Below are 13,591 nucleotides of genomic sequence, written 5' to 3' on the forward strand. Positions count from 1 at the left end.
ACAAGGCTTTTAAAGGTAATTTGTTTTTGGTTTCAAACTATGCTCCATAATTTTAAATGCTCTATGTACCTTTTTTCACTGTCTGGAGAGGACTCACTCAACTGATATCGTTCTACAAAATAAAGTGTTTTTTGTTTTTTTTTTAAATTAACTTTCCAAAATCTAAAAATGTAAATAAATTCTAGTTTAACTTCCGTAACTTTCAAAACTAAATGTTTGATTTAGTTCACATTTGTCAAATTTATTTCTGTGACATTTGAGCCCAAACCCAGCGCCGTTTTACATTGAGTTTTGCTCTTTGCTCTTTGTTGAGTTTGCATCGACTCTCTCCAGGTACTCCAGCTTCCCCTTGCTGTCAAAAAACATTAATATAAAGCACTTAGGTACTTATGCATGAACAGTGTCAGTCTGTCTGGGGTGTACATTATTTTATGTATAATTCATATTTTAAAGCTGAATACTCAATAAATACATTTTGGTATTAATATTTCATCATGGGATACTTTTTTTTTCTCCAGAGTGTATAAATGATCTCTGCTGCCCTTCTGATAATGTAATAAAACTGCATCGTTAAGAAACACATGCTGCTGTAAGTTCCCTTTAGTAAAAAAAAAAAAAAAAAGAAAAAGAAAGAAAAAACATATCTTTTTGCTCCTTAAAGGATGATGTGACGCCGGTCGTTTACCATTTAGATTCAAATGTCTCTAGGGACATCTACCGGAGGAGCCGGGTACTGCAGCTCTTTATGTCTAATGGTTTTAATGAAACAACTTTAGGACCTTTTCATGCATTTCGTTAAGTGTTGTAAAACTGGTCGGTCTGCAATTTAAGCAATGTATTTTTTTTTTACTTTGCATCTTATATTGGATAGAAAAATAACAAAAGGAACTGACGATTTTTAGCCTTAAGCGTGAAGCACTCAGAGGTGCTGTTTTGATTTGATACCTTTGGATACATATCATTCCAGATCAGGTTCTGTTCATTAAAAATAATAAAATAAAAATAGAACACAAACCAGAGAAGGCTATTACTTTTACGCATTTTGTACTGCACAAATATTTTTTTATTTCAGTTTATCAAACATATTTTAAACATTTTAATTTTAAAATCCCACAAAGAAAACCTGAGCAAATTATTTCATGAATCAAGAGAAAAGGAGTAAAGGAACATGCATCTCCGAGGATCTCTGAGGTTGACCAAGAGGCTGAGAACTGATGGATGACACCAAAGGAGAACACAAAACACACCAGTGAAACTACAGCTACGGAAAATGACTCACGGAGTAACAACTCCAAATAATATGTTCCACTGAAAGTGTTTAAGCAATAATAAACATTTTAAGTAATCAAATTAATTTGACTGTAATGCTTTACATGCGAGTGGACTTGGTTTAGTTTTGCTTAAAGGAACCTCTACTGTTTTCTGATGGCTACAATGTTTGTGTCTGTGTTGTATTTTAGTGATGTCTTGAACTGCTTTCATCTTGACCTAAACGCAATAAACAATAAAGGTGATTAACTAATCTTAGCCCTTCAGTTCATAGCAATCAGACGGAAACTGATTATTGATCCATTAGCCGCTATTACAAGTAATCACCTAAACTCTCTAAAAGAGCTCCTTAAAGTTGTGCTGAAACTTTTTCAGGCTTTCCAGCTGTGTCGAAAATATGTCTGACGTGCAGACATTTCAGGACCATGGTCAGCTTCAGTTCAGAACCAAGGCCAGTACCGGGACTACAATTAGTTCGTGATCAGAACCATATTTCGGAAAGAGTGCAGTCAGAACCACGAGGCTGGCAGAGGAGCGACGGTAGAGAAAGTTATTATAACTGCTGCTATTCAACGAGTTACCGTGAATGTCCCACAAAAAGAAAAAAAAACACACAGAAATAGATTAGTGCATAATATTACACACTTAAATATTTAACCTTACTACTGATTGTACAGTTCTAACAGTAAAGGCTAATTCTGATTACAAATGTTGAAAACTAAGAGGTTATCTAACCATACTGTGGCAAACATGTTTATATGTCTTCGTTCCAAAGCAATCATGTCATTTGAGCGTTTTTTAAGGCTCCATCATGCCGTTGATGTGTATTTCTACAGCAGGGGTCATTCATATGCATTTATTTCATATTGGTCCACTCTGCTGCTGCGCGCTCCCCCGCTTCACAGAGATGCTGCTGCTGCTCTGTGCCGCGCATCTCCGCACGGAGCTGCCGGAGGAAAACTAAAGAAAAGGAGGCATTCTGGTAGATTTCATCACAGCAGTGTGTGAAGACTTTTATTTCTCTGGAAGTGTTTTGGTTTTTCACTCCTGGACGAAAGCGCCAGCGAAACGCCGTTACAAGAGACTTATTTCGGAGTTTGTTGTTCGTGCGCTTTTGCGTTATCAGCTGTTTAATGGGTGCCGATTTAGAGAACTGGTGAAGGGGGGTTGCATGTTTTGAAAGAAACTTGCCGTTCACAAGCTGCTGAGTGCAAAGGAGCTTCGGCACTGCGGAACGGCGGCTGCTGCAGAAGTGGAGCGCGATTTTCTGACCGTTGCAGTTTTTTTCTTCTTGGATCTTATTGGGTTTTATTGTGGAGATTTTCCAACTCATCCGACGCAGCTTCCTATTGTTACCTTTTATCGCGGGGACCATGTTGTTGAAGGAGTACCGCATCTGCATGCCTCTGACAGTGGAGGAGGTAGGTGAAGTTTCCATTCATTCTCGCTGTTGTGCATCCTGCTCTTTCTGCTGGGTTTCACTGTTTCACTGCATATCTGTGCTTAAAAACCACGCAGCTGCAGACCTGTTCCCTGGTGGGCAGTTCTATCTGTTGTACTGTATGGTTGTAAAGTTGCCAGCTATGCGTTTTTTCCCGTATTTTGCAGCAGAGTAGTTACAATAGAGTTGCAGTCAGGTTGTAGTCGCGGGGTGGCGCTATTGCTGCTTTTCAGTTTATAATTCAGCATTTGAATAAGCTGTTATCTATCTATCTATCTATCTATCTATCTATCTATCTATCTAATCACACCTGTGTGAAACAACAAACAATACCTCGCTCAGGTCTCAGGAAGTCATCTGTATTAATCTGCTGCTATTACTAAACTGAGGTGTTGCCCTGTGTCATCAGCTCTCTCACTCTGATATAACGCAACCCTCAACGTGCCTCTCCAGGTTGTTTGACCTCCATTTGCACCTTGATTCACGTGACTTGAGCAGCGAGTGTGATGCTGAGTGGCGTCAGGTTAGAAATGGCTGAGTGACCATTTCTAGTCTCACGTCGCTAATGGCCTCCTTTAAGACTCGGTACCTGACCCGGCCTTGTTACAGCCGTTAATGTTTCAATGTAATTTAATGTGATTTTATACGATAAACCAACGAAAAGTAGGAAAAACAGTTAAAGTTTTTACAAAAGTCAAAATTGTGAAGACAGCGAGGCTGGACCACTCTCTTGTAGAGCTGGATGTAATTATATTGTCCAACCACATTTTTAGTGTTTTGAAGATTGCCCTGCATTTGTCCCATCTATCCCCCCATCAGCTTTGACCATCTTCCCTGTACATCTTGAACAAAAGCATCCCCACATCATGACGGTGCCACCATCTTATTTTTTACAAAAAAGATGGTGAATCGAGTGGGGGGGGGGTTTCTATCAGAAATGTACATTTTCGTTTCATTTGATGGGAGTTCCTTTTCCCACATTTGGTGTGTGCTTTTAGGTGCCTTGTAAACTAAAAATTCTGATTTGTGGGATGCAAGACTAATAGTTGCCCTGCAGACATGTCATTGACAGCTGTGGCTCCACTGATTGTTTCTCTAATTATGAGCTCCTCTCATGGCTATTTCTAAGTATGCTTGAAGTTTTGACATGTTGTTTATATTTTCAGATAATGAACTGGACAGTGCTCTGTGAGATATTGGAATATTGTTTTATGGCCCAACTCTTTTCTTGTTATTGTTTGCTTTTGTCTTCATCTGTCTGCTGTTTTTCTTGGTTTTTACCAAAATTCGAGTGCCTTCATAGACCAGCTGTGTTTATACTGACAATAAGTTACACAGAGATGTGGTCTGTATTAGGTACTGCTGGCAATTGGTAAGACTGGGTTTTATTTAGGGGTTTCAGAGTCAAAAGGGAATACTGCTAATGTGTGTCATACTTTTCATATTTCATAAGCAAAAAAGAAAAAATCCCTTCCTAAGATTTGTCTTGTTTTAGACAATAAAATTTGATAAAAACGCAACAAGGTTCACGGTTGTAAGAGCCGAAGTGTTTTTAGAGCTTAAATTTATGGCCACTGTGTTTCTTCCGTCGGGATGCAAGCAGGCTTTATGTATGAAATCAATGATTTAGAAAGTAAAATTAAAGCATACACCTGGTCATATTAGGATAATCTATAGTGAGTATTTCCTTCCACATCTCCTGTTATACTTTCTAATGATTTATAATTATAATAATAAAGTACTTTGGAATATTTTGGGAGTTTTTTGATAAGATTGACTGCAGATGGTTAAGTCCAACTTAACAGATGGCAAAATTAAGGAGCGTTAATGAAAATTTGATGCAAAGGTTTGCAAAGTTTAGCATGTCATCCATCACCCTGACAGAGCAGGTAAAACAAGGGAAGATAAAACTAGATTGATCCCTAGATGCTTTTAACTAGACAGTTTACCAGCTTCCTCTAAAACTCTATTGATCCCTGGTCCCTTTTTTTGTGTTTTCTAGGAGCTTCATGTTTCTAATTACCAGCATGCTCCTTCATCACCTCTTGTCTTGAGGCAGATTGTGTCCCGTCTTCGCTCCACTAGTGATGAAACACACAGCAACACTCCACAGCCTGACGAAAACAGTTACATCTGTTGTTGTAATGACCATAATGCTGGTCAAATGAATCTATTAATCTGTCAGTGACTTGGCAAATGAACATTTATGATCTATTAACAGCAGACACGCCGCTGCTTGCAGAAACAGACGAGCGAACAGTCGTTGTCCCGTCACACAAACACACTCACGCTCGCGGAGTGTGCACCTTTGGGGATTTGTATCAACTCTTAACACACAAGGAAACTGCTAAGCTATAAAGAGACTTCTGTGTGTTTTTCTAAGTCGCTTTAAATGTATACCTTGAGGGCAAATAGATTAATGTATAGGTCCTTCGCAATTTAATCAGAAGAAATGGTTTATCATTGTAGAGTCACCTTGATTGGTTCAAATTACATAAAGCACAGCTTGGTGCTGATGCAGAAATTGAATAGACGACAAAACACATCACCACAATCGCCAGAGGCTGTATTTTTTTTTCCAATTCCTGATAAGTTCATTTAAGGTTTCGGTGTTTTTCTAATGCTGCTTTCCTTGCTTACACAATGCATTCTTAAGATTCACCAACCAGATTCTCCTCCAGAGGCCCCTTTTTCAAAAACCTCTAACAAAAACATGACAAGACAGCAAAAGAGCTTCACCTGCTGCAGATATCAATAGTCTTCATCATTAAACTGCCAGAGGCGGTGAAAGTGAAGTGCTGCAGAGAAAAACGAAAGGAAAAAAAACACAGCAGAAAACTCCTGTCGTGACACCCAGAGCTGAATTCTGTAGCCCAGATGTTTCCTTTTGATTGTGCCAATGGTTTGGAAATTTATGAGGCCACTTCATGGGGTTATACATTACCTCACTCTGTCAGCAGAAAATGAATTATGAGTGTTTTATGTTGAACGGTCACAAAGTACACCGTAAGCTCTTCCTTGGCTAGCTCTCCGTTTGATACTGGTAATAGCAGATGTTACCTCATTAAAACTGCTGATACTGATCGTGATCACTAGTTGACACCGAGTCACTCTTTTGATTTTGAATTCTTCCCATGCTGTCCTTATATGATTTTGTTTTACTTTTTCAATTGTTTTTAATTTGTAGTTTGTAATTCTTTCAATCTGAGTTCCAGTTGCCAGAGCTACAGCATGTGACTATAGCGCCGCTAAAGACGATCCTTGTTACTCCACAAAAAAGATTGTGTCCAGTTTTCAAAATGAAATTATATAGTCTCTTCAGACTCAGGCTTCCTACACAATCTAGAATAGACTTTGATTAGTTTTAATCATTTCCTAATATGAATAAGTATGGAGAAAGCAATTAAGAGTATGGAAAAAGGTTTGTATTTTCAGCCTAAACTCTCTATTCAACTCTAAATGTTGATCTTTTACTCTGTCCCTCCTTTCTTTCTTCCCTGCATACTTTCCTGTGACCTCCCACATCCCTGTATTGTCCTTTCAGCCTTTTTCCTAATTTTCTTCTTAATTCACTTTTGTTTCATTTGTGTCCCCTTTCTTATTTCCCTGCTCCAGTCTTTACTTCCCCTCTTCTCTTCTTCATTTCGGGTGATATGCTTCCCTTTTTATGGTCTTCCTTGATACCTCCAAGCATTTGTTGTGGCCTAAACTTATGTCTTTTGAAGAAGAGAAGAAAAGTAGATAGCTCTGTCCTTTAGCACTCATAACCCTGAGAAACAGAAACATTACACATTAAAATCTATCAACACAGACACATCTAAGAAAATAAAAATGTTTTTATTTATGTTTGTTTTTAAAATCATTGTGTTACAAAAAAACCTATTTGTTAAAAATTGATATTTTACTCTACTGATTAAATGTGAGAAATTAGTGACAAATTAAAGGTTGGATTTTTTTTTTTTTACTTTTCATTTCAATGGAAGATAAAGCTATGGGGACAAATACAGTAAATGTTGAGGGTGCTGCATTGGATAATGTCACAACATCAATGCTGAATATAGCATTGCACCAAAATGTAACTTATAATAGGTTTCTCATCATGGTGCATCAGCTTTATGAAACAGCAGTGGGTCTTATAATAACAGCAACAAGAAAAAAACGTATACATGAATGGAGAGAAAATGCAAACACAAAGTTAAACAGCCTAATGTTGTACTATAGAAGATGTTTATTTAAAGGTCAAGCAAGACGTTTGAGTAAATTTATATTTTTATCAACAATAAAACATGAGATTGACATATTTGACCAAAAAAAAGAAAGCAATGTGATAAGATAACAAAGTTTAGCAGCTAAAGACAAGACAAGAAGACACTCTCTGAGAGGAAGCAGTATTGGTGTTATATATTCAGCAAGAATAGGAGGGGGGTGGAGTAGTAAAACAGTCCCATGCAGAGTTCAAATTGTTACCTTCTAGAGACTCTCTTAAATTGTCTAGCTTGAGGTCATTACATGCACACAGTACAGAGAAACGTTATAAATAGTCGTTTGGTCTAACCTTCTTACAGATTTTGGCATTGCTTCAGAGTTTCTAGTTAAACTAAACCAGCTTAAATTTAGTTCTGATAAAACGTTCCAATTTTCATAAAGTGCTTTACACAAATTTCTCTGTAGGCACTGAGGCTTATTAAATGCTTATATAATGTGTTCTTAATCGTCTTGAAAAAGGTGGATTGTTTGATGTTTCTTGCTCTCGCTTGCTCAGATTTTTGCGTTGAAGCAGCAGCCAGTTTCTGGCCCCGTGAGACAGACTGAGGGAGTCCCCGGTGTGAGGATAATTGAAATGCTGGTGTTGTCCTCAAATTGTGCTTCAACACTTCGCCTCAGTTTATGGTGACTCTATTGAAGGTAATTTTCTGCACATTTCCTGAGAAGATATCTTGCTGAGAAGATTTCTTTCACAGTTCTCTCTCATATAAAACCTGATTTCGGTCCTTCCTTGTATAAAATTGCCAAAACTGTGTTTGGTCACTGCTGGCCTCACTAATCTCTATGGTAAGAGCTGCCATTTAGAGCGTCTTCTCTGAAATGACACTAATGTTGCACTTTGTCTCTGGTCCAATGGATGCTGCACATAGGCTCCTGCCCCCTACATCCATCCAAGGATCAGGTACAGACAACAAATGGAAGACATTAACATTGATCAAATACACACATATATATTAATGGTTAATATCTACATTTGTAAGGTATGCAAATATATTTTGTTTTATCACCGCTACTCTCCTGTTAAACATTTCTAATGGATAGATTATTTTTTAAAAATCATCAGTGAAAAGATGTTCCATATTTTATTGCCATCTGCAGTATGGCCTTGTCGGCAAATGGAATAAAAAGGCTATAAAAGGCTTTAATGTGTTATAGTGAATTAGAAGATATCTCATAAGAGGGTTAGTGATGACAAGCATTAATAGTTATTGGTTATTTTTTTATATTTCCTTTTCAGTGCTTTTTGCTTCCCATAAATTTTTCAGCAGTTTGCATTTTGACAATCTGTTGACCTCCATGCAGGATTCATTTTTAATAAAATGAATTAATTGTTATAATTATGTCAGCAAATAAGACACAATGGGGAAAGTATACATGTTTGAAATGTGCAGAGAAAAAAAAGAGTGGGTTGCCGTGGTAACATCCTAAGAAACAGTGACAATGTAAAAAGGCGTACAGGACAAGCAAGTCAGAAATGACTTTCCTTTGCAGCAACATTTATTATCTGGCAGACACAGAGGGTCAAAATGTTTCTATTTATAGTCGGCACTAAATTAAGAGCTGTCAGGCTATGTAGTTTGTCAGGTGGAGCACTGACAAGTAAGATGAATAATCAGGACTTAGTGAGAGTCCATGATTGTGTTTGCATAGTGTATGTGTATGTGGCTGGGACTGAAGGAAACTGTTGTTGACAGGAATTCTGCGCTCTGAGTGCATGCTTATTAATTTATGGGCATGCAGTCAAGAGAAGGCAGATGCCAAGTGCGAGGTGAGGTAGGAAAAATAACAAAGAAACATTTATTGTTAGGGACAAAATGACAGAGACAAGGAGAGAACAAACCCAACGAACTCCAGCTGGTTCATAAACTAAATTCAAGTCGTACTGATTTTCACTGAGTAAAAACACAAAAGAATTAGTAATATTTTAGTTGGTCTAGAGTTGAATTACCAAACATTGCTGTGCTAAGGTTTTGCAATAAAAAAATAAACATCTAATTGACCTGTTGGGATAGTGAAGGACAGAGTGAGAGCTTGATGCGTTTTTCTATAATCTACTGAAAGTTTACACCAAGAAAAATTAGCTTAATCTGTACCAGCGAAAGGTTGCTCAGAACTATTTCAGACATATTTTATAAGACGCGTTTAGGCTGCTTTCACAGCTTTCACAGCCTAAATCAGTGGAAATAGTATATGATATAAAATATTAACACAGTAGTACTAGTAATATTATTTTGAAAATATCGCCATACTTAATCTAAAATTTATTAAAAATTTAACTGAGCAGGTTAATGTAAGGTGTTGATATAAAAGTGGAATAGAGAGAATTGATCTGGATCTATATTTGATTCTTTAACCTTTTGGTTTGTTGTCTTATTAAAAACCGAGCTTTTTTTATTTAATGTTTTTATTGCTATTATTTTACTTCTTGAGACTTCAAAAACTACATGTACATTTTTTTTATTATTATTTTTTTTTACCTGAGAAAATACCAACACACCTGACATCACCTGTCCCTATACTTGTATTAGATAAAAATGGAAACCTACATAGGACTCTATGAATCCTCCATCGGTTAGCTCCCTAAATGAGTGTCGTTCCAATCTTCCTAAACTGCATTTACTGTTAACATTCTGTCCAACCAGGAGGAGACAATGGCTGCTGAGAATAGAAGCTGTGCCGATACACTCGGTCCGCCGTCAGAGTTACGGGACAGGAGTAAGAAGAGGCGAGCAGCTGGACATGCAGGACCATAATGTGATCACAGAGTATCAGGATGATTTGTGTACACTGCTGATGGATTAAGTCTGTGATCAGAGCGTCCATAAGATAACGTGGTCACCTGCATTAGTCATTTGCTATTTTCTAAATTAAATGCACTCTCGGGAGGAAGATGATAAAAATAAACTATGGTGACATTTATAAACTATAAATGTCACTGCACCAAATATTTCTTCAACATAGCATTTTGAAATGTATTTTTCACTCAGTATAGCTATATGTTTTGTGTTTGCCTTGTTCATTCGCGCTGCTGACGTAGTGAAACTATTTGTTTATAAAAAGTAAAATACCAGCACATTTTCTTCTTCTGAGCATGCTGTATACTATTATGCAAAACATGTTTGCATATAGTACGTCAATATTCTATTGATCGAATCCATAAACTGTTTTTTTTACTCTTTACAATGACACAATGAGAGAGAAAGGATCATATGGCCTACTCCATTAGCTAGGAGAGGAAACTTCGCACAGAGGTGCCTCAACACTTATCATAAGGTTTTCTGTAGTTCAAAAGAAACTAAGTTATTAAAGCAGGAGAAAACCTTATCCTGTGTTATTTGCATAAGTTTTCCAGGAACTGTACAGAATCATATTCAGAGCTGAATAACAAATGAGGCATAGCAAAAAAAAAAAAAAAAACAGTTCTCATGCTAATTTTAGCCTAGGACCAAAAGAAACTGTGGCATATGAAGCTTCATTGAATTTGAATACTTTAATAAAAGTATTTGACTGTGACTATGTATTGTATAAGCCTGTTTCAAAGACAGAAAATCTCTTAATAATGATGTCGGTACGTTTTATTTTTCTTCTCCACACTCACTTCTCATACACAAATTAAACTGTTTTAAAAATTTCAATCAGTTTAAATATGTCAAAATTTGTTCAAACATAGTAAATGAAATTTAGAACAAACATTTGAAACGTCTATTATTGTTTTGTCCTTTAAATTAGCAGGTGTAATTTTTATGTTTTCCATGACCCTTTTTTTGTTTTTCTGCCTATTCTCGCCGATCAGTTTTGCTTCCTGAGCCAGATGTAGGCTTGTTAATTTTTTAACTTCATTAAAGTCCGGTATGCAACATGGGGAAATCTCCCCCTTCTCATAGTGCACTCTGTTGTAAGAACATGGCATCTTTTTTCCTTGTTTTCTTGACAGAATACATTTTTTTATGTAAAGATTGTGTAAATTCTTTTATTCATTGGCAATGATAGTTTTACTACATTAGCCTCTTAATACATGAAAACAATTAGGGCAAATGAAACCTTCGGTTTAAAAATAAAAAACCTTTGATAAAGGTAAATGGTTCTTGTATGATGAGAAATGGGATTCATCTTAACTCTTAGAGTTAAGATGAATCCCATGAAATAGCAGGAAAAGTGCTATTTCCTGCACTTTCAAAGTGCAGGAAATAGCTGACACTTCTGAAAGGCACAGTAATCATTGTCTGAATTCAAACTAATGCAGACTCTAATCTCTAACGCTCTTATTCTGAGGGGGTGGGCAGCGCATTTGTGTGGCGCTAATTAATTTCCTTCCTCAAATTAAAGCAAGCGATGCGACCGATTCAGTCGATGAGCAACATAATTATCATTTGATCCTTTGAAAGGCTTTCAAAGAGCATCTAGGTGACACCTCTGACACAAAACCAGCCAGCTTCTCCAAAATAATAATTAGCTCAACGCAATTAAATTCCCTAACTTTCAGCTCTCACTTTACAGATGTCATGTATGAAACCAAACAACCTTGGTCTCAATGAGCTGTGGCACACTCAGTTTATTGACTACGACATAGACATGCACTATGATACAAATTGATGTTTGAACTCATCCAAATATTTGTATGGCATATCAGGTGAATGTGTCTTTGGTAGCCATGGGAACATTTGAAGCACACAGGTAAAGAGAAATCTCTTTGATGGTGAAAATCACTGCATGTGTGCATTGAGCTCACATTGGTTAAGGTTTGTGTGTAGCACAGAACTGATGATACAATTTTGTAATTCAAATTAAAGTGGTTTTATTTTTGATCAATTATGATATGTTTAGTTAGTCCTGAAAATCTGCTGAGCAGCTGTTGAATCTGGGGCAGCGCCTCTGTCGCTAGAAAGTTCACATTTGGCAGAGAAACCTCGTGGAAAACACCATATGCTCCACGTTCGTGTGCTGACGGCGACTTTGTAAGTCCTGCCATGTGTTTGTGTGGAGCTGTGTGTCTGAAAATCATACAGAGCCAATGATAAAATGCACTTTTCCCTGTTTCTACTTCTTCGTAAACCAATATTGGTATTAATGCAGAATAAGAACCATTTTATCCAGTTGTTCTTTTTTTTGTTTTTAAGATATGTTTCCACATCAAGAACCAGATTTACAGATTCATTCTGTGGTTTTCTGAAAAAAAAAGTGTTTAGATTTGTGGTCATTATTTCACCGCATAATGCACCATACAAAGCGGTATATAAGATTTATTCCCTTTGTGTTAGCTATGGCATTTTATAGAAAGAAATATTTTTTATTGTTCGTCTTTTTAGAACAAAGTGAAACCAAAACGTTACTAGAAACACACACCACAGCTGCTCAAGAAAAGAAAAATAAAAACAACAGGCTTGTGTATTATTCATAGTGTTATTTCTCTAAATAAGATAATTGGTATGTAATACCAATCATCTTATGATGATTGGTATTAAATACCAATATATATATATATATATATATATGTATATATATATATATATATATATATATATATATACAGTACAGACCAAAAGTTTGGACACACAGTTGTGTCCAAACTTTTGGTCTGTACTGTATATATAGATATTAAATACCAATTATCTTATTATATATTATCTTATTATCCAATTATCTTATTATATATATATATATATATATATATATATATATATATATATATATATATATATATATATATATATATATATATATATATATATATATATGGGGGTGTGGGCGTGTGTGGGGGGGTGTATTTGTGTGTATTGTATGTGTATATACAATACACATCATTGTTATATACTGTAACAACAAATTGGAAAACATGGTGAAGATTTCTATGAAGCACCTTGCTGTGAGCTCCTCTTTTCATGGATCTCTGCAACTATGAATATTACTGATTCATAAGAAGAAATATGTTTCTATTCCACTACATAGTAAAAAAAAAAAAACATTTTTTCTTCTGTACACAGGTTAGTAACGCTTTTGTTTTCAAACGGTAGCTGTGATAAAGATGCTTTACTTAGAAAAGCTGATGCTCTTTCAGTATAAGTGCATTTCTTGCTTGGTATTTCTGGTAACATAACTGCAGGTGTCAAGAGGAATTAATTATCTCTTTTTCTCACCTCCTGCCATTAACATGTTCAGTTGTTGATTTAGCAGCATGTAAATCTTGTGGGGGGTTTTTGTTATGACAAAAGAGTTTATGTTTCTGTGTTATCGTAAACTAAAATGATCCATGAAACAGAGTCACCTTGCTTCTCACTCCCTGTGTGCTGCAGTTTCACACACAAACATAATGTGCTCTCCTCATAAAATATCAGCAGCTGACTGCTTGTGAGTGAACGTAAGAGAGAAAGCGAGTGAGAGGGGGCAGTAAAACCATCCTGCAGCTGTTGTGACATTAGCTCACTGTACACTACAAACTGTTCCTGAGCATGTGTCTCCTCTATCTAGCCTTTAAAAATATATTTCTGCAGTTACTACTGGAAGCACTGGGAGAAAGCAGAGGAGCTCCATGTATTCACAGATTATATGTAATAGACAACAGGGCAGCCTCTATGTGGCTTTTCCAGGCACATAGTGCCATTTTATAGCACAATCAAG

At 36.4% G+C, this 13,591-nt stretch overlaps 1 protein-coding gene across 1 annotated transcript in view; it reads left to right on the plus strand.

Moving 5' to 3' along the window:
- Positions 1-2,160: 2,160 nt before the first annotated feature.
- Positions 2,161-13,591, plus strand: part of LOC116735401 (cytoplasmic phosphatidylinositol transfer protein 1-like) — a 61,495-nt gene continuing 50,064 nt past the window's right edge. The window contains exon 1 of the mRNA XM_032587275.1: positions 2,161-2,690. Coding sequence (XP_032443166.1) covers positions 2,643-2,690 — 48 coding nt within the window. The 5' untranslated portion in view covers positions 2,161-2,642. The remainder of the gene's footprint in view (positions 2,691-13,591) is intronic.

The sequence above is a fragment of the Xiphophorus hellerii genome, chromosome 16, assembly GCF_003331165.1.
Source record: "Xiphophorus hellerii strain 12219 chromosome 16, Xiphophorus_hellerii-4.1, whole genome shotgun sequence".
NCBI classification, from domain to species: domain Eukaryota; kingdom Metazoa; phylum Chordata; class Actinopteri; order Cyprinodontiformes; family Poeciliidae; genus Xiphophorus; species Xiphophorus hellerii.